This window comes from Drosophila persimilis, unplaced genomic scaffold (genome assembly GCF_003286085.1).
Source record: "Drosophila persimilis strain 14011-0111.01,24,50 unplaced genomic scaffold, DperRS2 tig00000622-arrow-arrow-pilon, whole genome shotgun sequence".
Taxonomy (NCBI): Eukaryota; Metazoa; Arthropoda; class Insecta; order Diptera; family Drosophilidae; genus Drosophila; species Drosophila persimilis.
Window position 1 is genome coordinate 1809897 of NW_020825326.1, and position 27890 is coordinate 1837786.

Here is a 27890-nt window from a genome sequence, read left to right on the forward strand (position 1 = left end):
TCGAATTTTCGATTCAAGCTGACTTTCGATAGGTCCTTCAAATGCGACCCCTAAGCGTAATCGTTGCAACGTTTAATATTTTGTGTTTGCCTTTTTCGACGGCCATTTACAAATTTGTTTGTTTGTCCACTAAATAAGATGTGCTTTTACTTCTTCTTACTTACTTCTTTCATACATTATGTTTAGTTTGTACATCTATTTGTGTTTCACTTTCCTGCCTCCCCCTGCCTCCACCCCCTTCCCCGCCCGCTAACGACGCTAAACGCTAGAACAGAAACAGAGATGGGACAGGAAAGACAGTATGCCACATATATGTACATATCCACCCCATGCACACAGACACACACATATGTATGTATATGTATATGTATGAATATATATGTATGTTTCTTATATGTATATCTGTAGATGACAATGTAAGGCCCTTAAGCTACTTAATCTGTGTTCCGATTCGAAATGACAAAAAAAACACACACACAAAAAAAACCCAATCTACATTTACATCAACAAAATAACACACCAACAAAATATTAATCAAAAGAAGAGCAAGAGCAAAATGGTGCAGGTCCAGACACAGTGGCTAGGGACAGTCTAAGCCCACTTTCCACACCCGTGTCACATGTATTTTTGAGTTCAAGATCCTCTGCTTTCTATAGGCCCATATATGTACATGTACGTGCACAAACATATACCTATGCAATACACAGAAAAGAGAATAAAACCAACGAAAATAACGGCAATTTATAGCATACTTCGGCACCCCGAAGCTTACATATATACCCTTGCAGTCGGACGACCAGAACAGATTAGTAAATATTGTAATCCGGATTTAAATCCATGTCGTTGCAGGTCTCTACTTTGTTAATCGGTTTAGTAATGCCTATAATAACTAATAATCTAGCTGCAATCTGTACAATTCGATTGAAACATCTTCCGCAAATTCAAAGTGGTGCTTGTTAGTTTGCCAATCAATCGAAAGGGTCGTCCGATTTAAATGAAATTCGTCTTAGATGTATTAAACCATATTCAATGTGCACAACCAAAGACAATACCATTAATCATATGGGTAACGGCCAAACTTTACAATGGTACACGACTATTTTTTTTGGGCTGGCTTTGGAGCTGGCTCCAGGCTGTCGTAAAATTTGGTTGAAAAGCCAAAAGAGAGCGCTCAGAAGCCTGAAATATTTACTAAAACTGACGTAGGGCGAAAATCATTTTGCGAATTTAAGCAGATATTTTAAAGTTAAATTAATTCATATTACTAAGATATTAAATTTGAATAATTAATTATTTTATTATCCAACCTGCCAATCGCGAAAGGATTTTCAACCCTTTAACTTTTTACCCAGAACCAATCTACAAAAAACTAGTGTTTTTTTTTTACATTTGTGCTACACCAAATTTTTAACTTGAAATTATTAAAAGCTGATAAACGCAGCAAAAAAATAATATATAGCCTGTGCGATAATCTTTATTATTGAGCTTTACTTTAAACTGCTCAAACATAAACAGTATGGATAGCTATTATAAATATAACTCAAAAGTAGTAATTATCACCAATGAATATTCCTAAAACCTAACCCCTAAAGAGCCTTAAAGCCTCTGCCGACGAGCAACCGTTCTGTAAAAAAGGGATCTGCAAAAGGTTGATCCAAGTATTTTTATCAGACCTCGCAAATAACGATTGATACTTTCGGCGTGTCTGATAAAAGGGACAGAAAAGACCCGAAAAGATCAAATCTGTTTTTGCTCAATTCGCTCTTTTTTTCACTTAATTTTTGTTCCTGTTTTTCACTGAGCATCTTGTCGCGAGCGAACGAATAAACAATAGCCCAATAGATGCGGAAAACATGAATAAATAAACATATACACGAAAAAAAACTAAAAACACTTTACTCGGACACTTTTTTGGTTCTGTTCATCTAAAGACACTTTTGCTGTGAGCGCTTGATCAAAAGTGTCACTCTAAGTTGTTATTGTGAGACACGATCGTGTGACGGCTCAACCGAAAACCAGATACACTTACTACAAGCGAAGAGACAAAAATTGTTCTGCTCAGGGAGAGCCTTGTCAGCGTGGTCTTTCTCTGTTTTGTCAGTGCTGTCTGCAAAGGGAAAAAGTGTTGACCGTTGTTTGCGAGCTATGATTTGTATACATCTTTTCTCCCCTTTTCGGGTTTTTTTTGAGCGAAAAAATAGAAACTCTTGATAATCATTATTTTTGAGTCATATATTTGATTTCTTCAAAACAACTGATCAATTAATCTGTCGTGCTAATTTTCTGTTCCTTTTAAACTGATGGAGCGAACCTGATCCATCCTTCTCGGTCATGGGTGATCCTCACCATTTGTGCAGATTCTGGACTGCCCTACTATAACCGTCTGGATAAAAGAGGCTTATACAATTAAATGTAACATTGAATTCGTCCCCTCTGCAAGGGTATACAAACACATAAGTGGAAGAGTGGAGCAAATTAGGAAAACATCAGTGTTTCACTGGCGATCTTTGTCGCTGAGGCCATCATCGCACGTTGTAGAACGAAATGTAAAAATATATTTTATTATAACTATTATTTGCACTATGTATTTTAAGTTGTAATTTAATTTTCGAAACAAAACTAAATGTGATTTTATAAAAACAAGAGAAACTAAAATAAAAATCAAAAAAGACCTCAAAACGCTTTGATCGGGGTCAACTGTCCGCCTTCAGGTCGACCTGGGTTTCGGTCTCTGACTCGGAGTTGGCATCCAGCTCCTGCTCGTTGGTCGTCGTCTTGGCCTTGGCGCCCTTTCGCAATGGGATCGTTTCGAGAATGGCCGAGGTCCAGTCCTGGCCAGCAGCCACTTTGTTAAGCAGCTCGAACACTTGAAAGCCAAAGATAGTGTTAAGAATGGAACCTGGCGGATTGGGAATAGGAAATGCAAATACACACCATGGTAGGTACTAAGTACGGCGCGCGTCTTCATGTCTACATGCTCGCTGAGCGGCAGGCGGGCCGTGGTCAAGCCCGCCTCCGTGGCCCGGGAGTGGCAGAGGCCCTTGAAGTGATTATGGTCGACCAGGCCGCCAATAACGTAGGTGCACTCGGGTTGCACCTTGTCTAGCAGTTTGTCGGACTCGCAGGTGAGGTACACGAGCTTCTGCTTCTCGAACAAGTCGGCGTGGGTGCGATCAAAGTGGTATTCCACGTTCCAGTTCTCCCAGCCGTCGTTTTTCTTGAAGCACTCGTGGATGTGTCCGTTCCGCTTAATCCCCGTGAAGTGGAGACGTCCCGGCTGCGCACTCCGTCGGTTAATGGTGTAGATTCGCAAGCACTGCTTCACGCACTTGGCTATGTCCCGCTCCTGCATTAGGTCGTCGTAGTCCAGATCGATGGCCACGCTGAAGGTTGCCAACCCGTTCTCCGCGCTGGCCACCTGGCGCCGTTTCAGCTCCTTGCGCGAGGGTCCTACTCGCACGGGCAATCCCTGTTCCTTAGCCTCCCGACGTTTCTGCTTCTTGCGTTGCCGCTCCCGCTCCCGACGCAACTTCTTGAGCTCCGCAAACTCGGCCAGTTTTTTCTGCTTCTTCAGTTGGTTCTTGCTCTGCGGGGTGCCGGGCGTAGTTCCGGGACAGTTGTTTAGGCTGAGGACTGCCGGCTGCAGCGGCGTCTGGGACTGTTCGGTGGCCTCCATGGCTCTTCTGTTCGCTATCCTTAAAGATCAGCTCAAAAAACGTGTATTGGCGGTAGCCAGCATCAGCTGTGAACTAACTGAGATCGATAGCCGAAATCATTGTGGCCGTATGACATTATTTTTAATATATTTTAGTTGCCGCGTTTATAACCGAAATGGCAGGTACGGACGACGGATGCAGAATGTAGGAATTTGTAGGACACAGAGATTGCATGGGAAAGAACGCTAAATTACTCCAAAACCCGATTAGCTGTGACACTATTTCTGACAAAATTTAATATTTTCCAACACGAACAGCCAGCTAATGTCATACGGCCATCACCATCTGATGGTCTACGTGCTGCGCCCAAAAACGCACGTTTATTTGCCTTTCACCACACTATTGAATAGCATATATATCGATAAATCAACATATATTCATCATCAGGAGATATATTATATTGTGCCGGTTCATGGAAGTGGCTGTGTGAAGTTTAGACGAAAAGAAGGCGAACGTCGAGTCGACAACATCAAACAGTTCGTTCTTTTTGGAACGAGCGAGAATATTCATCAGCTCAACAGTCAATAGAACAACGGCTAGCTTCTGCTGGCACCGTACTTTACTTGGTAGCATTGCACGCTTCAGGTCAATCCTGACCAGAAGACACGCGCTCAATCATGGCAACCATGTCACAGCTCACACGACTCATTGGGCATGGTGCGCAGCAGCGCACATTTGCTCGCTTTTTGACGCATAGTTTGACTACGAAATCCAACACAAGATGCCTTTTCGGTGGCAGCAACTGGAGCGGGAGGAACCGCGACCTAGCACCACCTCATTGCACGACAACCCCAGCTACACGCTACCTGCAAAGCCCGTTGCTATTCACAAGAAGCAGAAGCCTTGGTCACAAGTCCACACAGCCGACGCCAGCTCCAGTTGCCACCAACAAGACGGACAGCAACGCTTCATCCACAACGGCCACAGACCTTTTTGGGGATGCAGCAAGCAAGGGGCTGTTCGCAAAGTTCAGGCACATGTACAAGCAGTATTGGTATGTGCTGATCCCGGTCCATTGCGTGACCTCGATCGGCTGGTTCGGCGGCTTCTACTATTTGTCGAAGAGGTTCGTTTTGGAGAATTCCCCAAACTCAGGACTCAGTGATGGTAAATGTCTTGTCTTGTCTTGTCTCGTTTTAGCGGAGTAGATGTGCCCTCGCTGCTGCAGTACGTGCATCTTAGCGAAACCATTATTGAGAAGGTACAGTCCTCGGACATGGGACACTATGCCATCGCTTATCTGTGCTATAAAGTGGCTACCCCATTGCGATACGCTCTCACGTTGGGTAAGGCTAGTCCCGATTTGGAGGCCCGCTCCATTAATCTATTTACCCTTTCTACCTGCAGGCGGCACCACTGTGTCCATCAAGTATCTGGTGCAACGGGGACACATCAAGCCGATTCCCAGCAAGAACGAACTGATCAAGATGTACGAGGACAAGAAGGCAACGCGTGCTAGTGCCAAGGCGGACAAGGCCGAGAAGGACGGGAACAAATGATCGATGGACAGTGGCAACGCTGCCTTCTGGCAGCTATTGCCATTGTCCTTGACGACCTCGAAACGTTTCGGTGCATGCAAGTGGCGCTCAGTTGACTGGTTGCCTTTTTTGTTAAACTGTTGCCTTTTGCTTGGCAGACGCGGACGGGAGTACCGGTGCTCTACAAACTTAACTTTACCTCGCCCTGGCCCGGCCCAAACCAAACATATAACACAAAAGCCACCCTCTGGTGATTGCTCATCCGGGGAGCCGTCGCCAGGTGGCCGCCTAAAATGAGGCCTAATTCTAATACCCCCAACACTCCCCGCCACCACGCTTAGAGCCGTGCAAAATTAAATATTTTGTAATTACATATATTTGCATAGTTCTCTGTTAGTTATGAAACCGTTTGAGGTCGCCGCAGAGGCACCCACAGAAACACCTCCCCAGACACACACACGACACACACACATGTGTAGACAGATAAAGGCAGGCGTCAGTAAATAAAATTTAGCAGTTATATATTTTTTAGATGTAAGAGTGAGTTGTCGCAAAACAATAATAAGTTCACTTTTATTAAATGAAAATCAAAATATATGAAAGCCAAACTGATTATTCCCAGATTTTGTTTCGTAGACCCCTGGCACGAATCCGATTGTTGCAAACGTTCGGATTCCACTAGACTTCAGTAAAACTAACTGATAGTTGGTGAAAACCTTATGGGAAAAGCAGCGAGGATGAGATAAATAAAAGTAATTCAACGCTCCCGAAGCGCCAGAATCGTGCTTTGCAAGTAAAACAATTTGTTTAACTAAAGGTCGATGGTGCTTTAACTTTAAAGTGATATCAGTGCAGTCTACCAACACTTATTTATCGAATTGTCACATGCTGTCTCTGTCTTTCAGTGCAGATCTATAGCCTGTTTACACTGCCACGATATTGAAATCACAATGGCACAAAATAACCGTTTCCACGGGCGTCCGTAGGTTATGGTGTCATGAGAATATCTGATTTACGTGTCAGCTGAAGATGAAATCAACATGGAAATTATGGAAAAAGGCGGGAAAATTGACAAAAGAGGCCTGATGCTCAAATTGAGCTATTATTTTCAACCATTTCTTTGTAGAGTGTGGGAGCTCTTCCGCACACCATTAAAACCCTCGACGATCTCTTCCCATATATCCAGCAGTTTCTTTATGGCCTCAGGTGACTGCGTCTCCGACTAGACACAAAGACGCATGACGCAGCCCTAGTGTGAACAGGCTATGAATTTGGAAGGATTACCACCGATGCTGGCAGTTTGTTGCCAAAAGAAAGGATTGCAATTTTTTGTTCTCAATTTTATTTTTGCATTTTATTTTTCGTTTTTTCTCCTGTTTTTTTTGTTTGCCTTTTTTGCGTTTGTTTTGTTTGCTTTTTTTAACGTTAGTAAAATATCCAACAATTATAATTTTAACTAATAGTTAAGCCAGAAGAAATATATATAGTAGGTTGTTCTTTGTTCTCATATACAAATAAATAAATAATTTGTCTTGTTTTACACTTTTATTGGTATTTACGTTGCATTTCCAAAAATTTGTTGTTCTTTGTGTGGGCGTGGCTATTTGCACATTTGTTGCTGTTTCTTTTGCTTTTCTGCTGGAAACAAATTGAGTTATGTACACATATTTACTCGTACTGTCGCAGTCTGTTTATGTGTGTGGGGGCGCGGTATGTGTGGGTGTGTTTGGTTAATATATCATTTACATAAATACAATAAATAAATAAGTTACATAATATATATCTCATATACATATATATAGGTATAAAAACAATGTAGGCAACAAAAAGTATATATATATATCATAAGTAAGTATATATATATAGATAGCAAGTATTTCTTGGCTGGTTGATTGATTGGTTGGTTGGTTGGCTTTCGCTGTTTTTGGGTGGCAGGGGGATCGTGGGCAAGGAAGAGGAGATGGTTGATGTGCGGGGGCAGGAGTCAGGGGATCCTCCACTTAAACTAGAAAATACGCACAAAACTAAAAAAATTTGAGATATTTATTATTCGCCAATGTCCAGCACCGCCACCCCCAGATTGAAGAAGAGTGGTGCTTGGACGGCCTTAAGTAGATCCTTGATTTTTGTAAAACTTTTTGAGACTAGTTCTGATTTTCTCAGACCAAACAAAGGACCTGAAGAAGGAAACAAAGGACAAATAATTCCCTAGGGTATTCCCCTTTCGCTGGGTAACGGAACAACATATGTAGATGTGGAACTTGTTTGGTGTTTGGTGTTCTTCTCGTATATCGCTTTCACATTTTCTCTCTCTTGCCTTCTTTACACGTGTAATTGTTTCTGTTCTTTCGTTTGGTTTTTGTTTAATTTGACTAATATTTAGCATTTATCATAAGTACGTTTTCACAATGCAGCATTCAGCTTCACTTTGCGTTGTTTCCCTTCTGTGTTCGTCATCTCCTTTTTATGGTTCAATTATGTTAGTTCTTTTATTTGTGGGGTTTCATCTTAGTCTCTAAAAAGCCGTTTGTAGCTCGTAGCTTTAATTTAATTTAAGTTAGTGTTTAGTTTGTTTTCAAGTGATTTTTTATGGTGCGATGGCGATTACCTCCTTTCCAGCTATCAGTTATCGTTATCGTTATCGTTAATCGCGATTATCGTTAAGTAGTATTGGTGTTGTTGCTCTTTATCTAGATGAAATATATTGCACACGAAAGACGAATTTTAAATATAGAACTAGTTTTCACTTCGCTTTCGCTGTAAGTTTTGGTGTTTCTTGTTTCTTGTTTCTCTTTCTTTTTAAATTATTATTTTTTAGTTTTTGTCCTTTTTTTTACACACAACCACATGGACACATCGACCTCTCCTGGCAAACCAATAATTAAGTCCAAATTATCGAATTTAGAAACACTCACACATGCATATATATAATAAAGAAATATCGAAACACTGAGTAGTGGATGTGTGGACTTAATTTAATTTTTTAATTTTGTTTTAAAGGAGCAGCATTTGCTTAAGAGTTCTCTGCACAGGGGATAAGTTTGCCGAAACTTATTTATGTATTTGCAAAAATTCTTTGTATGTTGTTGAATCAAATTTTTAGTTTTCTACCGCTTTTCAGGCCACGAAGTTCAGGATTTTTATATACACTAAATGTCGGGGACCGGGGACCGGGTACAGGCTCGCTGCTTTTTCTTTTGATTTCTTCTTTTTCAATTAAACTTTTTCCGAAATTTTTTTCTTGTGTTCTTGGGGTCTGTTTTTTTCAGCTGGGCGTTGATCTTGCAATATTTTGTTTTTGATATAAAATAAATCTGTTCATTTGCAATTCTACGAAGCGTTTCTACTGGTGTTCCTGTTTGTTGCCCTGGGAGTGGGTTTGAAGCTGTCCCTGTTCCCTCCTTGAGCTGATCTGTTTGCTGTTGTCGTTGTAGTTGTCCCCTGCCTGTCCCTGCCCAGAAGCCACCCCACACAGATCAAGGACTCCTTTTGGACTGAGAACTGAGCCTTACGTACGCTCGTAGAAAAGTATATAAGCACTGGATGAAACGAGAAAGTTTTCGGAAACGGAATCGCTCACACTGTGGAGAAGAGAGAAAAGGACAGAAGTTACACGGCGGGCTGGAGTAAAGCTGGAGATCGGCTGCACTTACATGTTGTCATTGAACTCGTGCCACTTGCGAGAAACTGGATGCTTGCAAAGGGCCGTATAATGACCTCCAGCAGTTGATCCTGCAGATATATGAAGATATATGAATATGAGCTATGCACTGATACGCTCCGACTCTCTGCCACTCACCCATATGATTCGATATCGCGTAGAGAGAGTAATGCACATTTGAGTTTGAGTTTGCGCCATAGGAGGCCATATTGAGGTCGCGGTCAGCAGTGGGGAACTCGACAATGTTCGACAGCTTGCTCCAGCGCGTTTCCGAGAAGCGTTTCAGATCTGAAATCGGGACACACATATTAGACTTTTCTCATCTACAATCCTTATGATGTTTTTTTGACTGACGTATGACAAGATATTTGGGGAAACGCTGAATGGTGAAGCTCTTGGTACATTTTCGGCGCGTCTTGCATTTAGAGCATGTGGGCATCTCGTCGCCATCTAGAATCTCCTCGCGAATGAAAAGATCCAGACAGGCCTCTAGCTTGCAGCGCGATGAGGAGGGTAGCGGCACGCTCAAGTCCCAGAATGGATCGAAGGTCACGCTCGTGTTGCCGCATGTTGTGCACTTCAGAGTGCTCTTCAGCTGTCCCACAAAGAGATCGCGTACCAAGGAGTTCTCATGCCGAGTATACCACTCCCAGGTTAGATCGGCCTTCTTATTGTCACTGCAGATGGGGGATAGTGATTAGCATAGCCATTGGCGGTGGGGGATCGGGAGGCCGTGAGAAAAACCCACCTGAGATTATCGTCAATATTGAGGGTCTCGCCCTTGATGCCCGAGTTGAGGGCCGAGTGCAGCGAATCGAGGAAGAAGCGCAGGAACTCCTGCGCATCCTGCTGATTGTAGTCGCTGTACATGCGATGCTTGGCAGAGAAGGCCCGCTTGAGGTCCATGGGGGTTACGGTGTGCACGCTTGATGTCCACATCTCCTGTATGAGTTTGGCAAATTCTGCAGAAATGGCAGCAAGGGCAGCAGTGGCATAAGCTTATGATCGTATCGTATTGTATGATTAGACGCGACCTACCGAAGAGTATTAGCTGATCTTTGGTGGCGGACGAGCGCGAGCCATGGTGTGTGCGCAGAAAGCGGGTTAGCTCAGTCGTGTGGCTCAGGCACTGGATGACCGAGTTCATGAAACAGGTGTTGCCGATGTTTCTCAGGCCGCACAGACCTGTGGAATAGCATTCGGAAACGGGATAGATTAATGATACTTGGTAGTGATATTGCGCCCGGCCGGCAACGGCGTGTGGCACTCCCCAATTCGGATACATCGGAATGTTGTTGGCTCCAGAGGCGCTTCAGCAATGTCATTCGCGAGTGCCAACGAATCCACCAACCCGTTCCTCTTCTGATTTAAGTCTTAGCTCTTGGCTTAGCGACGATTCCCGCTCTTCCCGCAGAGTCTCCTGCCTCGTTTCTCGTTTTTGTTAGCAAAAATTTTTAACTCGAAATTTAAATGAATATCGGGGCTCGGCTGCTGTTTTCCTGATTTGTTTTGTTTCCACGTTCCCCAAAACTCGCAGCCTCCTCTCTGTTCCGATCCGACAAACCTAACTTCACTCCATTCAGGACAGGGCAGGGCAGGGCAGGCCAGGCCAGTTGAGGGCACGCCTGTCGACTTACTCACCTTCCGATTTCTCTTCGCGCTGCGTCGCCGAGCTCCGGTAGCCCTCGTCGGTGTTGTACTTGCTGCTGCCGCTCAGAGCTGAGGAGTTGGAAGAGGAGTACTGGCGACTGGTGGTGTTGCTGCTGTCCCGTTCCCAGTAGCGGCTGGGTGTTGGCGACACGGGCGGCAGGACGTTCCGTGTGCTGACGACGTTCCTGGCCTACGTTTTTTACAACAAAGAGATTCGATGGCGATATAAGTTCGACTGATATCAGTGTGTGTCCGAAATCCCGTCGATTGGCAACTGTCCGGAGGGGGCCAGCTGTTCAGAGCAGGAGAGCAGCTGCGTTCTCCGACAGTTGGCAATCGATGCGACTCGATTAGTAATCGATAATTATAATCAAAGCACAGTTAGCAATCGAGCAGTTAGAAGAGTAAACGATAACAATAATATAATGCTCATGGGAGGATGAGAGGATAGGAGAGGAGGTGCGGAGCTGTGTTATGTGATATCTGATATGTGGTGAGTATGCATGTGTTTTTGTGGTGAGTTCTGTATCATGCGGGGGCTTAAAAACGAAATACAATAACAAATTGAACACAAAACGTTGCAAGTGCGACAGGGACAACAAGAGACAGCGAGCGAACAAAAACAAATAACAACTAACAAAGGTAACGTAAAATAAAGAGACAACACAATATGTAATTAAAACAAACAGGAAGGGAGGCGAGGATGGGGAGTACTAGGGCGTAATAGAGTGGCGTGCAACCGAGCGCGATCGGCGAAGGATGATGAATAAAATGCATATTTTTGAATGTTCATATTTCTAGCGACAACAATTTTGGATTAACTAATCTAGCCCGCTTAAGGAAAACGAGAACAAAGTATACAAAGTAAACGGAAATGCGAGATATTTAGAAATATTGAGAGAACGAGAGAGAGAGAGAGAGAGTAATATAAACTGAACAGAACTGTACTGTACTCGACTGCATTGCCCTGTGTAGTGCACTGGGAGTACACTGGGAGTGCACCTTGGAGGAGCCTTGCCAGAGGACGACTTACACTATCGCTGGCTGCCGCCGAGCCCGTGACTGTGACCGTGACCGTGCCCGTGGCTGTGGAGACGGAAGACGACGAACCGGAGGCGGAAGCGGAAACAGTGCCCGATGTGGCTGATGTGGCGGATGTGGTTGTAGCTAGTGTTGTTGTGGCCGCTGCAGTGGTTGATTGTGTCTTAGAGTCGTTTACCTGTGGATTGAACGCCACTAGGACGGGCTGCACTGCTCGCGGCAACGGAGCGACGACACAGTTCATGGGGGCCGTGGTTCGGTAGGCGGCCCGCGTTAGGGAGCTGCTATGGCCCGCCGATAAACGAACATTATCCAGGTCGCCGCTGTAGCGATGCTGCTGCAGATTTCCACTGCTCCCGATGGACGAGGTCTGCGCTATGTGAGTACTTCGTGGCATGGCTCCTCTGGCTCCTCCGGCGGGAGACGTGGAGTAGCCAGTTGTCGTCTCCTTGCCCGAATGTTGCCCCTGACGCTGCTTCTGGCAGCTGAGATTGTTGAATTTTTCAATCGAGGCTTTAATGCTAACTGAATCGATGCCATACCAACGTGCATTGCTGGATAGCACGGATTGTGGTTGGCCACCGCCTGCCTCAGTTGTCCTCCCTGTTCCCGAAGGTGTTCCATTGACTAGCTTCGGGTTGTTGAACTTCTCCAAGCTGGCGGCAAAGTTGGAGTGGGATGTGATTATCGTGGACCTAGGACGCTTGTGGCCAACGTTCCTGAACATGGGATCGCTTTGATTGGCTGCAGCTGTAGATGTAGCTTCAGCTGCAGCTGCAGCTGTAGCCGCTCCTGCTCCGGCTCCTGCTCTTGCTCCACCAGAACCAGCTGCTACTTTAGCTGCTGCTGCTCCCGATGTGGAGGGCAGAGGTGTATCGTCGCTGTCTATGTAGCTGATGTCATCGTCTTGCAGCTGTTGGTGCAGCTGATGTTGCGCCTCCTGCTTCTGTTGTGGCTGCTGCTTCAGTTTCTGTCCACGCTGCATGTTGTTGTTGCTGCCGTTGACACTGCTGCTGTGGTTGCTGTTGTTATTATTGTGTCCGTTCATGATCGTGTGGCTGGTGTAGCCGTGGTTCTGATATTGGTTGTGGTTGCTGTGGTTGTTGGTACTGTTAGTGTTGCTACTGTTGTTATTGTTGCTGTTGTTATTGTTATTGGAGCCGCTGCCAAAGGTCAGTGGCTTCAGCTTGCCAAGGGTCCTTCCCGTGTGTGAGGCTGTGGCTGCCTGCAGCGCCTTCTGTCCCGCCGTTAGCTGTTGCTCCTGGGTGCTAGAGGCCCTGATGCTGCCGTGCTTGTGGACGGGACCGTTAATGGTGCTTCTGTTGTAGCTCGACGTCGTCGTCGTCGTCGCTGCTGCTCCTGCCGCCGGTTGATTGCCATTGAACATCGGCGGACGCGGCATGTCATTCAATGCTCCTTGTGGTCCTAGTCCACCACCTGCCACATGGCCCTGTGCCTTGTGGCTGCTGTGGTTGTTGTGGTTCTGGTGGCTGTTATGACTGCTGTGCTGGTTATTATTGTTTTTGTTATCCTCACCCACCCTACAGCGCTGCTTGCCGTGGGTGGCTTTGGACTTGCCCGCACCAGCACCCGTCACCTGGGCATGGGCCAGCTCGCACTCTTCCTTGAGGAATGTGGGGTCCTTAAAGCTGGGCACGAGGAAGTAGCGCTGATTGGCCGTCCGCACGGGATTTCCGCCCGCTGTTCCCGTCGTCACTGAGCGGCCACCTCCTCCTCCTGCCGCTCCTGCTGCTGATGATGAGCCGTGTTTACCTTGCCCCTTGCCCACTCCCACTGAAGCACCTCCTCCGGTTGGGATTCCTGGTCCGGTGGAGTATTTCGATTTACCCTCCCGGCCCCGTGCCGTGCTATTATGGATGCCTCGCTTGGAGCCGCCTGCTCCTTTGCCGGATGCCACTGATGTGGTACCAGTGGCGGTTGCTGCCTTTCCTGCTCCCGGATGGGATGCAGCTACTGTAGATGCACCTGCCGCTGCTGCTGCGGAAGGGGCTGCTACTGCTACTACTGCTGGCTCACCTCCGCGTTGCAGTCTGGATGATGGAGTCTTGTGGAAACCTCTGTTCTTCTTAACGTCTAACATCATTCAACATCAGCTGACAGTCGTTTGCACAATCTGGATTCTCCCTTCACTTCCAGATCCTTGTCCAATCTGCCTAGACTGGTGTTTTTTTTGCTAGTTCCGATTTTCAGTTAATGTTTGCTTGTAGTATATTTTTGTTCGTTTGATAGTTGAGTTTTAACTGAGGTCTGGCCGAAAGGGATTCAAATTTTGATGATTTTTAAAGTCACGAACTGCTTTGTTTTTTTTTTTTTACATACTGATCCCTATATGCTGGGGGCAGTGTTTTTTTTTGTTTTTTTTTTTGTTTGCTTATTTTTGCTGTAGTTTTTTTTGGGCGAGAATAAAAAGGGGAGGCGGAAGGAGAGTTCTCCTAGCCAATGGGGGTTCGCCTAGTCCTAGTCATGTAGTGTCTCTAGCGATTGCTGGGGCAGTTGGGGATAGGGGGTGGGGCTGGGACTGAACTGGTCGTGGGTCGGGGTTAGTCAGCGATTCAGAGATTATAGTTATTGTTGTGCTTCGGTACTCGGTAGTTCGATTAGTTGAGTTTAGAGTTTAGTTTAGTTGAGTTGGGAGTTTGCTTTGGTTTTGTCTTTGCTTTGCTTTGGTTAAGTGAGTTAGAAGGGGCGCAATCTGCAAGAGTTAAGCTAAAAATACATAGAAATGTAAATTGGATTAAATGGCGGCGGCCTAGGCACAAATACAGAGAGCACAGAGAGATCAATTTTCAATTCAAACTCAATCAAATGAAATGAAATGATACCAAAAGAAATAACGCATGTACATATATCAGTATCAGTAACAGAATCATGTATCGGTGCAAGCAATGGCTGGGCGATTGATTGCTGGAGGGTGAGTGGCGCAATGTGGGGATTGATTTGATTGGATTGGATTGGATTGTGGCGAGTGTTTTTGGCAAAGCGGAGCCTGCGGCATTCACACACACATACGAATTTCGGCAATCAAATTTCAGGGTTAGAGGGTGGGCTGGTTAGGCTGCTATCAATAGTCGCTTAATCAGGGTATATCGGGTTGGCAGGTCATGCGATTAGTCGGGCACTCTGGGCAGTCTTGGCAGCGCTGTCTGTCGCCGCGTCGTACATATCGATATTTTACCTTGCTGCCGGCTTCCGTTAACTTGAATGTAGCTGTCGCGCTCACATCGCCATTGTTCGCATCCTCCACGTCCGGTCCCGCATCATCTGTCGTATCAAGAGTGGCTCTCACGCTACTCCCACTACGACTTTCGTAGATTGCGTTCCTCTTCGGCGATGTCGACAGCAAGGACAGGCCATTGAGCTTCGTGTCCAGTCCATTGCTGTCCGCCCCATGACCATTGATTGATTTTAAGGCTGACGGTGGAGGTGGCGGCGGCGGTGGTGGAGGCGCTGTATGAGATGCTACTGATCCTACTGCGGCTACTGTAGCTGCGGCTGCTGCTGCTGCTTCTGTATCCCTTGCCGACGATGCATCCGCAATGCTGCGCCGCGTTCTGTTGCTTCTGAGTGTGAAGGTGGCCGTGGGCACGTCCCCGCTGCTGTTGCTGCTACTCAACGTGAACCGGCCCGACCCGTTGCGCTGTCCCAGCCGCGATGAGGATGTTGTGCTCGTGCTTGTCCCGGTGCTGGTGGATGGCGTGGAGTCGGTGGCGTCACTGTTATTGCTGTAGAGCCGGCTGTAGCGACTGGTCCGCGAGCGGTCCAGGGTGACCGTGCAGGTGGTCGTGTCATTGCCATTACCGTTGCCGTCCACATCGCCCGACGGCGTCTCACTGAGCCCCGATCTAGAACGTGACGATGGTTCACTGTTGGGTTTATAGTTGGCCGGACTGTACTTTTCGTACATGTCCAGCCCCGAGGTGGCCACTAAACGTGCTAGGGATGGTGATGAGGATGAGCTGGACAGGCGTTTCGAATGGCCGTTGCTAATGGCGCTCTCGCTGTAGCTGCTGCTACTGGCACTGCCATTGCCATTGCCACCGCCACTTGTTGGCGGCTTCTTAGCCTCGCGCCGCAGTCCATAGTCGTTCTTTTTCAATCCGCTCTCGCCATTGGTGGCGGATCCAGATCCGGATACGGATCCTTTTGTTGTCTTGCGCGGCAACTTTTATTCGAATTTGAATTCGAATTTTGTTTTGTTGTTGTTTTGATTTGGTGGTTGGCGTTGGTGGTTGGCGAAACATTTACAAGTGTGTCGATTTTAAATGAGCGAGATGGCAACAATCGGTGGTGGTTTTTGGTTTTGGGAACGTAGCAGGTAGCAGTAACGGTAACGATAACGTTAACGGTAACGGTGAACAAGTTTGTTCATGTTTCATGGTGTCGCAACATAAACCAATTTCAAAAGTAACAGAAAACAAAATAAAAGAAACATCAATGATGAGTTTTATGACTGATTTGTACAGAATGAAGACGGAAATAACATTCGAAAACGTAAGAAAATTTTGAAAAAATAAATGAAATTAAAGGCACAAAATTATGCTATATAGTCGCTACGATACGACTATGCAAATACACCCGGTACACCCATACACTATCTGCCAGTGAGGGAGAGGGGGTTCAATAGCTTGGCCAAAGCCCAATGACGATGATTCGCGACTGAACGTGAGGCAACAAGGTGCCCACGCTATAAGGGGATGCCGCACCCTCACCCTTATCTTTTTCCCCAATTTCAAATTTTAATGTTAGGTACATATGTACATAGTATGTATATGTGTGTATATTTTTGCTCCTATGACAGCTCTAAAGATCAGAACTTTCTAAACGGGATGGTCTTGTGACTAGTACCATTTCAGAAGAATTGGCGAAAAGTTAAAATGATGATAGGCCTGATCGATTTTTATATGAAAATCGTGATCTTTCTTTGATACATGCGTGCATACATACATACATCAGCTAAACATTCGAGAAAATGATGACAAGCAGCGTGAATACACGCATTGACAGACGGACAAAACTGCACAACCGACATAGATATGTATGTACATATGTATATGCCGACAATGCTATTCCATTAACCTCATTGCGAATTTAATTTACAGCAAGTTTAAGGGGATGACACAGTTGCTGCTGTTTCCCTTGCTCTCGTTGGTGTTGGATCGGTGCCAACAAGTGGTTCGCTCGGGTCGGTTCGGCTCCACTCGCTCTCGAGCACGCACTCACACACACCCACAAGAGCACACAACGCATTCCATTGCCTTTACTCTGTCTCAAGGTATACTAATTATCAGGTAAGCCCCATCCGGCTCTCCACGTAGCATACTTTTTTGGCATACTACATGATACTACCTCTCAAGCGGCCTTACCTTAGATTAGTATACCTTGAGCAGTGGCTCTGCATCTGTATCGGCATCTGTGTATTATCGCATGTACATATGTTAGAGTGCTGCATTGTCGTGTGTGTCGGCGTGTTGTGAAATGGGATGGCTTGGCTGGGCTGATGGGTGGGTGGTTGGTATAGGTGGGCGTGTGATTCGTGGACTGTGGTGGGTTGGTGGTTCGTTGTTGCAATGACAAAATACACATCACAAACAACATAAAAACGACAATCAGCAAAAGAAAAACGTCCAAAATGAAACTTCGAAATGCCACCGAAAACTGCCAAAGGGCTACACTAAAGGGTGCTAAGGGGGAAGAGCATCACCACAAAACTAGGGTGTGGTTGTTCATATATACACATCATATATGCGACATGGGGGTGTAGCTGAGTGTGTCTGTTCGAATGAGATCATAGTCCTGGATCAAGGACCAAAATGAGGCATTCCCGATCTACCGCTTAGCCCCGCGATCTACATATGTTCGCGGGCACTGCAATCTTGAGAGCGCTATCCGGTAATGCCTCACCTTGTATCAATACACCATGGTTTGGATGACTCTTTGAGGTAGGCAATGCCAATAACCGAAAGCGGGCTATATGCATAGGTACATACATAGATACATTCAGATATATAGACTATATTTGAAGCTATAAATATACATATCTATCGATGTACATATGCATTGATGTACGTACATACTTGTATTCATATAGTCATGAAAAACACACACGTAAATTATGAAAAAGCAACAGAAATGAGATGAGACAATGAGGCGCGCTTCTTGCCTTTAAAGCGTTTGAAATAATAGGTTTTAATATTGGAGCTTTTACTGTAGGAAACCTAGAGCCGCTGGTATATTTTGTTAGCTTCTGTGGCAGATCCATACCTCAATACGAGATTACTCTTATATGTTATATGGAGCGTCTATTATGGAGCCTTCTTTCAACATTTCGGGCGATCTCAGTTACATATTGGTGTATTATTTGCACCTCTGTCGCAGACTACCAGATTGTCTACCATTGAACTGTGTAGCTTGAATCCCCGACTGTTTGATTATTTCCACAACCATTGTACATATGTCACCCCAATATATGATAATATATTGTCCAACACCAAAGGACCACCATTTTTAGGCTTATAATGTAGAGCTTGAAACGAAATCTTAAATTTTTCAGTCACTGAAGCCTTCACGGTTAAGCCTCAGCATCCACTGGAAGTAAGGTAGGCCTACGGTTAGGCCGTAGCCGTAAATCGGAGCCTTTTTTTAGTCACCATCGACTCATTTGACGGAATCACGGATCAGCAATCTAAACCAAACTCAAGTTTTTTTAATAAAAATAAAATAATTTTTTGTTTTTTTAAGGGGGTCTAACCAAAAGTTTGTGTAATTACAAGTTTTTGAATACTTACAAAGATTTGGTGCCAATCGGATAACCACATAGCGGCTCGTTGCGCAATATTGATGGTAGATATCCGACACACTTTTAGCTGATCAAATGATGCATCGATCAAATAAAGCAGAGCTTATCTTGTCTGAGGTAATATTTCAAAGCTCCGTGTCCGCACTAGCATCGGTGAGGTTTTTTTTTTTTTTTCTTGGAGCTTTTAGAAATGTTTCTTTTCACCATTGTGTGCGGGCGCTTTAAAGGGGATTTTCTATTTCAAGCACTACTGTTTACTGTGGAGCTTAATCTTGAGAGTGTTCTAATCATTGAGCCTGTACTTTAAGACTACGACTTAAATACAAATCGGTGACTTGCGTGTAAGCTCTCCGCATGCTCACGGGCACACGAATTTGGTTAGGCTAAATCTTATGGACATCATGAGATATAGTGAAGGGGATAGATACAAATGAATGGTGTGCGACAGGGACAATTGTGGTGCGAGCAGATACAAATGTGTGCCTATATCTAGAGGGGAACCGATAGATCAGCTACCGATGGAACATTAAACCCCAAAAGTAACCGATCACAATTCAAGGATCCGTTCGGGGATAGTTGGAGGGGGTGTGGAGGGATCAAATCCATATATTTAGCTTAGCCTACGTATCAACTCACTCCATATCTGCCGTAAGAAGGTGAATCATAGGTGGATCCGCTCAAATACGCTGAACTAATGCGATAGGACGGGCTCGAGACCGACCCTCCACTTAGGTAAGACGCTGATGTGGATCCAACGCTGTTCCGGTGCAAGGTAGAACGCGGCGCATAGGACGCGGCCAAGTACGAGCTGGGATAGCAGCTGCTGGCGCTGCTGTAGCCTGTGGACGAGACTGAGCCGCCGGACGGAGGCAGAAACTTTGAGAGACTGCTGCCGCGATCGTAGTATGTGTTGCAGCGTGAATAACCGTTGGTGGTGGCCCCACCTGAAGCGCTGCCTGTAGCACCGGAGCCGGAACTGCTGTTGCCGGCGCCGTTGCCGCCGCTGGTCGACGACGATGTGCCGTAAAGACTGCCGCTGCCCGCCGCTGACGTTGATGATCCACGCGGCGCGATGACACGCATATTAGTAGCAGCAGCAGCAGCAGCAGTGATCCGATCTAACCGCAATTGGGCTGGGCTCCTCAGACCGTGCGTGCCGTCGTTGCTTGGCTGCTTTTTTGAAGGTGGCGGTGGCTGATTTGATGTTTGGTGGTTCCACGCGTTTTACTGTCGCTGAAAAAAAAACCAATTAAGAACTGATCAATCCTGAACAAAGGAAGTAGACCCCCCTTACCAACCTTGTCTATTCAGTTTTCCAGACTATTTGTATTTCGTTCGCATTCGATTCCTTTGTATTTGTCCAATCGACTTGAATGCTGCTTAAGTGCTACATCTGAGGATCCGGATAGCTGTGACCAGTGAAGCTGAAGAGGCGACTGTGTACGACTCGTACACTTTTTGTCTCTTCACTTGTGTTATGTGTTTCGGGTTTTCGGGTGAGCCCGACACACGATCGTGTCTCACAATAACAACTTAGAGAGACACTTTGGTCAAGCGCTCACAGCAAAAGTGTCTTTAGATGAGCAGAACCAAAAAAGTGTATGAGTAAAGTGTTTTTAGTTTTTTTTTCGTGTATATGTTTATTTATTCATGTTTTCCGCATCTTTTGGGCTATTGTATTGTAATATGTATATTTAGTTGCAAAATTGGCATACGAACATTTTCGTTTTGCTTTTCACGATTAATTTTAAGCTCCAATAGTCAAACCGTATAGAATTCACAAAAATTGATCGTTGCCATAAGCATCACACGTACAAGCACGCATACATACGCATTAGACACTTTATTCGTTCACTCGCGACAAGATGCTCAGTGAAAAACAGGAACAAAAGAGAAGTGAAGAAATCGGTCTTTGCTTGAGCGAAGAGCGAGTTGAGCAAAAACAGATTTGATCGGGTCCATTCAGTCCCTTTTCTCAATGTGTCCGTCAATGAGAGGTTTTTATCAGACACGCCAAAAGTGTCAACCGTTATTTGCGAGGTCTGTGTACGAGGGTGCAGGAATGAGATGAATAAACCAGTCGAACCGTGTGGAGTAGCGGCAACACTTGTAAGCCTATGATTTTTGTGCATATATATGTATATATACATATAAATACATATATATTTTTTAATTGTCGTAAACGCCGTCTATTACACCTAATGCGAGAGAGAGATCGAGCGCAAGGCAGGAGAGTCAGGTACGAGAAACTTCTTCCTCTAGTCTGGCTATTCTAATAACCTTATTTTTGGTATTTTTGTACTCTTCAAGTTGGTACCCACAAAGGTACCGGGCACAAAAACGCTAGCCCACGGATGCTGACTGGTCTTTCGCTTTTATGTGCAAATGTAAATCTATTTACAATATGTGTGAAAAGACAAGGCTATTAAGCTTTACTTGTTCATTGAATGCTTGACCGACTGAAGAACATGCCTATTATACGAGTATCTCTCCGGGACAATTGATTTTTCCGCAAATAAATTCATTATATTAATTAAATATTAATTAGCTGTTAAGGAAAATGTCGCAAAAATTGCAAATGTTTTTGCAGCACCTGCGCTTGGTTGGCTGCGGCACACGGGAAAAATCAGTTACTAATCCCCACACACGCACAATTACTAACACACACAAACGAACAAGCACACACCGATCATCAGCTGCGGCTCTTGTTTACCGCAACAACAAACAGTACCGTTAGGATTAGTCGTTGAAAACCTGATGTCGAGGGGGGGAGAAATAGCGTAGCCTTATTCGGTAACACTAAAATGAAGTTATATGTACGTGTAGGAGTGTGTGTAACGTAACGCCGCCAAGCTGTCTACAGTACAGTACAATACAAAGCGCACGATGTCATTGTAGCCGAAGATACCGATGACTTCCCTACAACTACAACATAGGGTAGTGGTAGGGCTTAACTGTTATAAAATGGGCCGACGCGACACATGGCCACACTATCAAATCGATCTTTCGTTCATAAAATACTACACAACTACAACCCATTCACACACACACACACACACACACACCTAGGCGCACCGTTTCCATTGGATACACATACAAATGCACGCGCACGCACTGCAATGCCTTTTCGAAAAGAAATAAATGAAATTCTTCAAGTTCACACACACAAACACACATCCATACGCACATTACGTTGTAAACTTTTTTGCCAATCGTTTACCACGTTTCATTTATTCACCAATTTGCGGTTTCTGCTTCTTTTCGATTAAATATACGTTTTCAATGCTTTACCAAACGTCAAAAATCGAAATATTTATAATCAACAACAACAAAATATAAAACGAAACGAAATAAATCTATTTATAAAAGCGCTTAAAAGCACATACACACACACACGCATGAAATTATTGTGTGTTGGGGCTGTCGGTTTGACAGTGAAATGAGTAGAGCGAACGGGTAATGGGGAGCGGGGAATAAGGGACGGCAGTAGTAAAAACGCCGATGAGCGTATACGAGCGAAAAGGATAGCACTATTGGCGACACCGTCACACACACAACCGAGCGGGAGCTCTCGCGCAACACACAAACGTTCACTCACATAGGCAAACAGGCAATGTACGAATTACGCAAAGTCAAATATCTTTCTCAAAATGGAAAGTGGAAAAGTGACGATTGCTATTGTGAATTTTTCTACCGTCTGATCACAAAACCAGAGCGCGGACACGACTAAAATTGGAGCGGGAGCCAAATAAAATTACAACGCAAAGCAGATATCACGAGCAAACAAGGTCGCGAGGGTAAAAAAAAAAACAATATGAATTATTTGTCTTTATGTTGCACTATAAGCTTTGTCAATTTACACGGCAAAAACTACATATATTTACTTAAAATCCGTTTCCAGCACAGCCACAGAACCCGCATTACAGTAGTGTAGGGATATTAAATTTGTTGGTCTGTATTAGTATTATAACCCTACATTTGTATTTACCTTGCTGCTAACTTATGATTATTAGTGCTAACATACAAAATTATTTACTATGTACCTTGTATGAAATATCGTACTTATCAGAATAGGTATCGATACAAGCTATCGTCCGATAGTTCTAATGTTACGAACTAGTTCTAGTTTTACGAACTAGATCTTTGAGAAACTTTATCAGAAGGAAAGTATGGATTTCGAAACGCCACTTTTGCGGACTCGTTTACAGCGGCAAGAACAAAAATATTTAATAATGGATATTGTTGCAATGTTGGATTTGGTAAAGTGGCACCCGATTCTGGCCACCATCACAAGTTTTGCTAGAACCACCTTAGCCTCAAAGCTAATACTTCAAGCATTAAAATATGGACGCCGTCGAGTCCACGAGGCTTTCTTTTTCAACGAACTTAGAGTAATTTGTTACAAGAAGCATGAGCGCCAGCCGCCACAACTGTTGAATGTGTAAACAAGCACAGCTTCAGAAAGTTGTTCGATATGGCTCAATACTCTATTGATATAGCCATATACACATTCACTTCTATGGATCTATTCTTGGCCATGCAGCGAGCACTGGAGCGGGGAGTGTCCATTTGCATTATCACCGATCACGAAATGGCCTATTCTAAGATATCGAAGGTATTGGAATTGGCTGCCTGCGGTTTGCCCGTGCGCGGACCTTTCACAACTAACGTAGTGATGAACCACAAGATCTGCGTGATGGATGGCGCGGCCCGAGTGCAAGAGATTCTGGAACTCAAGAAGCATAAATGGCCACTACCCTACAAAAGTAACCAACTACTATAACATACAAAAATAGCACACAATTTGATTTCCAAAATTCGGTTACTTTCCTCGTCATCAAACACACAAATCTATATCTATTCTCAAGACAGTTTGAAAAGTCTATAAGATGATAAATATCATCTTTTTCCCCAGGCTTTTGCAAAATTTGCATGGTGCGTTGACTACTCCAAAAACGCGTTTTGTAGTATTTTTGTCCAATCTTATGTTAGTTTATTGATACTATCTAAGACATGGAAAGGTATGTGACCTAGAGAGGGAACAAAATCGAACGAACTAAAACAATGGCCTAGCGAATATATTACATTTACGATGTTTACCCAAAATTACGTTACAATCTGATGATTTTTTTTACCAGTGTGACCGTCCTAAATAGCTAAAACATGCCAATTAATGTTTATTACCAAAATACCAACTCTAGCTGTTATAATCATCGCTATTGTCGGCCATCAAACAATCGATAGACCTGTTCATCTCTAGTATATACATTCTGAGTGAAAATTTATTCTCTGGTATCTAGTGTGAAAATTTCGTTCTAAAATTCGCTTGGAATTTATTTGCAGTTGTGCCCAAACGATTTGTTAGTGAAAAGCAATGTTACCGCATCTCTGATGCCCCTCGTGTCAGGTAGTGCCTGCCGGCGTGCCACAGCACCATTCATTTTATAAACAAATCGAAATCGCAGGCCGCAAATTGTCGCGTCGCATTACATTCAGTGTTGCCAACTCGGGGAATAGCTGGCTGAAGATTTTCCCCAAAATGCGAAAAGTTGGCTACACTGAAGTGGCGACTTGGGGTGCATTAAATAGGCAAAACACTAATTGGAAATGATCTTTTATAGCTACCCGTCTTGGCCAGCTGCAAATTGACCGAATCAGCTTGTTGGACATTCAAGCACCCAATTCTAGCCGGAAAAAGGCTGAACTGGCAACACTGCAGTCGCCAGAGCCGCCGCCGACACAATACTCGGGCAAAATGAAGTGAGAAAAGTCTGCTTTAAACACAAACTACAAAAGAAAACTCTTCGAATTCATATAATATAATAATGATTGCTATTTTTGTTCCATGTTTCTGGCAGTAAACCAAAGTGCACGTTGGCTTTTTGTTAATTTTTCGCAATTTTTGATTCGTGTCGTCATCTCGCCATCGTCATCGTCATTGCCATTGTCAATTGTCGCCCACCACCCGCTCAGACCCTCCCACCATCTTCGACAGTCTTGTGGGGGACACCTTTTGGCAAAACCCCGTTCCCAGTGCAGCATTGATTGAGCCCCACACCTCAAGCAACATCTCCTCAGCATCTCTCAGTCGTCATATTCCAATATACTGTTCAGGTGAGTGAGGCGTTCCGTTCCCTTGGGGGAACCCAAAACCAGGCCAAGAACAGACGTATTCATGGACCCATACGACTCTTTTCCAGTTATGTCATCGACTGCCGGAAAACGCAAGGAGATCTACAAATATCTCGCACCATGGCCGCTCTATTCCATGAACTGGAGTGTGCGACCGGACAAGCGGTTCCGCCTTGCCCTGGGCAGCTTCATCGAGGAGTATAACAATAAAGTGCAAATCATCAGCTTGGACGAGGACACCAGCGAATTTAGTGCTAAAAGGTTGGCTTGTCTTGGCTTTGGCTGCTCTCCGCTGAACGATTGATAATCTTGTTTCCTTCAGCACCTTTGATCATCCATATCCGACGACAAAAATAATGTGGATACCGGACTCGAAAGGCGTTTATCCCGATTTGCTAGCCACCAGCGGCGACTATCTGCGCGTGTGGCGTGCCGGCGAGCCGGATACAAGACTTGAGTGCGTTCTGAACAACAACAAGAACAGCGACTTCTGTGCTCCGCTCACGTCGTTCGACTGGAACGAGGTGGATCCCAATCTGGTGGGCACCTCCTCCATAGACACAACATGCACCATCTGGGGCCTCGAAACGGGCCAACCGCACGCCCGCGTCTATGTGGCGGGACATGTGAAGACGCAGCTAATAGCCCACGACAAGGAGGTCTATGACATCGCATTCTCACGTGCTGGCGGTGGACGGGACATGTTCGCCTCCGTGGGTGCCGATGGATCGGTGCGCATGTTCGATCTGAGGCATCTGGAGCATTCAACCATTATTTATGAGGTACGTGGGCCTGAGTGGGACGACCGGCAAGAATCCCATTTAACGGCATGCCCTTGCTTGTCTTTTGCAGGATCCTGCCCACACGGCGCTACTGCGTCTGGCTTGGAACAAACAAGATCCGAATTACTTAGCCACAGTTGCCATGGACTCGTGCGAAGTTATTATTTTAGATGTTCGTGTTCCTTGTACTCCCGTTGCAAGACTGAGCAATCACAGAGCGTGCGTCAACGGTATTGCGTGGGCGCCGCATAGGTAAGAACTGTCGGCTCTAGACGATATTGATGGGCTGCTCCTGGATCTTCGACTGGGCTTCCCCCCACTAATTTGATCTTGTTTGCTTGCAGTTCCTGTCACATCTGCACTGCCGGTGATGATCACCAAGCACTGATCTGGGATATACAACAAATGCCACGCGCAATCGAGGATCCAATTTTAGCCTATACAGCTGCCGAGGGCGAAGTCAATCAGATTCAATGGGGCGCCACACAGCCCGATTGGATAGCCATTTGCTACAACAAAGCGTGCGAGATCCTCCGAGTCTAAGAGTCAATTTTATCCCTGCCTGCCTCCTGCCTTTGGCTGTGGCTGTGGCTCTAAAGCACTTGGATGTAATTGCTAAACAACGCACAGTCAACCACAAGAACCACACATCCGCAGAACACACCCTCACATGTACACACACACACACACCCACACACACATTTGCTGTTGGTATTTCGGATGAACCTGAAGTGAAGGCTATGTAAGAGTGGATTTATGTTAAATCGGTTCCTCCGCATCTGTCACTTGTTTAATTCAAAGCTTTTGTCTGTCGTTTGCCTTGTTCCAGAACGAGCGAGAGAGAGAGAGAGAGAGAGAGATATAGTGTGAACAAGAGGGATAGAATGAGGCAAAGAGAGAGAGACAGATCAAGAGGATTCTAAAGAAGGATAGATAGAGAGCGTCGCGCTCTGATTGGATGATGTATGTATTTTTAGATATCTTAGCTTAGTTGATTATACGAGTATATAAGTCGGGAATCTATAAGGTATAACCAAAAGATGTATTTCTAACTGTAGTTTATTTAACCGTTGACGAGACCCCCCTTATAGCCATATGACATTCGACTTTGCTAACTTAGCTGCGAAGGGAGAGAGAGAGAGATAGCATCAGAGACAAATCGCAAAACTAGTATTCGTAGCCGTCTCCTTACACGACATCTCTCCCGACTATCAGTCGAGGCACTGGGACAAAATAATGTCAATAATCTCTGCCCGCAGCGCTGCTCCCAGCTGACGCATATATTTCGCCCGCAGCTAGTTAGCAAAGCTAAATGTCATATTGGTAAAGGCCATATGCCCGCAACCCAGAACAAATCAAATTGAGGCGCCTCCAATTATTTCATAATTTGGAAAAAAAAGTATAAAGAAGAGAGTGAAAGAAACGAACCAACAGTTATTTAAATGAAAGAAAAATGAAACAATGTCCTACCTCGTTTTCCCACACAGAATGTGGTTACCGTTAATGTGTCTGGCCACAGCAACACACCCACACACCCACACACAGACACACACATGAAAACACATTAAACAAAAAAGAGAGAAAAAAAAGCTTTTTCGAAATATGTTTACTTTGTTCGTTTTTTTTTTGTACGAATTCTACGAGAACCAAACACCCGAAAAACAAAGAGAAAGAAAAACAGCAGCAAAAGCAAAAACCATGGACTTAAGCAAATGCAAAACAAAATAAAAGGAAGAGAAGAGAAAACAAATAAGTTAAATAGGCGAAAAGATACTTACATATATTACCGAATAAAACTGAAATCAGAAAACCAAATGCACACGACACACAGCTAGAACACAATACTATCTAAAATACAAACTAAAGCAAACGCAAATACAAAACAATTAAAACGAGAAAAAAAAACCGAAATATATGAGCGAGAGAGAATACAAGATTGTTGCTATATCCATTTACCAAGCGAAAGAAAAAGAAGAAAAAAACACAAACGAAACACAAAGATAAAGAGAAACCAAACTACAAGCGAAATATGATAATTTCAAGAGTAAAGCGTTAAGACAGACTTTTCAAACAGCCCTCGCCATCGTCCTATCACACCAACACACAAACACACTCTCATCACACACCACACACTACTGCCCCGCAACGAGAGCTGCAAAAGTAAATGTAATAAGCTCTCGCAGCGTGAATAAGCAGGAAAGGAGGCAAGAATCCTCCGTGACAGGACAGGACGACAAATTTTAGAGCGTCGCCTCCTAATACTGCTGGGCAACTGTAAGAATCTCTCGCTGCCTCAGCGAGTCTGCAGGCAGTCTGCAGGCAGTCTGCATGGAAGCGAACAGCAGTGAGAGAGAGAGAGACTGAATGCCGTTGCGTAGCTTTTGGGGCCTCCATTTTGCACTCGAACCCCAACCGACTCCCACAGATAATCCTCCACGTCTCTGTGTACTTCTCCAAACAAGAATCGAATGACTTTTTTTATGCAACTTGTAATTTATAGCAATTTCACAACTTATATATACATAGATATATACATATATATATATAGATATATATATATATATATAATTATACATATATATTGCGGAAGGCGTGTTAGATATACCGATGCCG

At 44.7% G+C, this 27890-nt stretch overlaps 4 protein-coding genes across 8 annotated transcripts; 2 read left to right on the forward strand and 2 right to left on the reverse strand.

Moving 5' to 3' along the window:
* Nucleotides 1-348: 348 nt before the first annotated feature.
* LOC6600196 (tRNA methyltransferase 10 homolog A) lies at nucleotides 349-3731 on the reverse strand. Its single transcript, XM_002025291.2, has 2 exons — nucleotides 2935-3731; nucleotides 349-2866 (listed from the first exon to the last, which is right to left on the reverse strand). Exons 1-2 carry the CDS (start codon nucleotides 3674-3676, stop codon nucleotides 2694-2696), a joined length of 915 nt encoding a protein of 304 aa, XP_002025327.1. The 5' UTR covers nucleotides 3677-3731; the 3' UTR covers nucleotides 349-2693.
* Nucleotides 3732-4118: 387 nt separating this feature from the next.
* Nucleotides 4119-5806, forward strand: LOC6600197 (uncharacterized protein C18orf19 homolog A). Its single transcript, XM_002025292.2, has 3 exons — nucleotides 4119-4782; nucleotides 4857-5002; nucleotides 5064-5806. The coding sequence occupies exons 1-3, from the start codon at nucleotides 4334-4336 to the stop codon at nucleotides 5213-5215; spliced, it is 747 nt and encodes a 248-aa protein (XP_002025328.2). The 5' UTR covers nucleotides 4119-4333; the 3' UTR covers nucleotides 5216-5806.
* A 2345-nt stretch (nucleotides 5807-8151) lies between these two features.
* Nucleotides 8152-19936, reverse strand: LOC6600101 (ubiquitin carboxyl-terminal hydrolase Usp2). Of its 4 annotated transcripts, XM_026990811.1 has the most exons (10): nucleotides 19662-19936; nucleotides 19000-19596; nucleotides 14743-15729; nucleotides 10497-10695; nucleotides 9894-10040; nucleotides 9604-9817; nucleotides 9210-9532; nucleotides 8994-9143; nucleotides 8848-8926; nucleotides 8152-8775 (listed from the first exon to the last, which is right to left on the reverse strand). In XM_026990811.1, exons 2-10 carry the CDS (start codon nucleotides 19444-19446, stop codon nucleotides 8703-8705), a joined length of 2619 nt encoding a protein of 872 aa, XP_026846612.1. In that variant the 5' UTR covers nucleotides 19447-19596; nucleotides 19662-19936; the 3' UTR covers nucleotides 8152-8702. The 4 variants fall into 4 exon arrangements, with proteins under 4 accessions (XP_026846612.1, XP_026846614.1, XP_026846613.1 ...); XM_026990813.1 differs by lacking the exon at nucleotides 14743-15729; XM_026990812.1 differs by lacking the exon at nucleotides 19662-19936 and having other exon boundaries at nucleotides 14743-15409; nucleotides 19000-19061.
* Nucleotides 19937-23638: 3702 nt separating this feature from the next.
* Nucleotides 23639-27805, forward strand: LOC6600104 (DDB1- and CUL4-associated factor 7). 2 transcript variants are annotated; one of them, XM_026990917.1, is made up of 7 exons: nucleotides 23639-23655; nucleotides 23985-24123; nucleotides 24222-24477; nucleotides 24564-24756; nucleotides 24818-25277; nucleotides 25348-25529; nucleotides 25622-27805. In XM_026990917.1, exons 4-7 carry the CDS (start codon nucleotides 24566-24568, stop codon nucleotides 25818-25820), a joined length of 1032 nt encoding a protein of 343 aa, XP_026846718.1. In that variant the 5' UTR covers nucleotides 23639-23655; nucleotides 23985-24123; nucleotides 24222-24477; nucleotides 24564-24565; the 3' UTR covers nucleotides 25821-27805. The 2 variants fall into 2 exon arrangements, with proteins under 2 accessions (XP_026846718.1, XP_026846717.1); XM_026990916.1 differs by lacking the exon at nucleotides 23639-23655 and adding an exon at nucleotides 23692-23770.
* The last annotated feature ends 85 nt before the right edge of the window (nucleotides 27806-27890 follow it).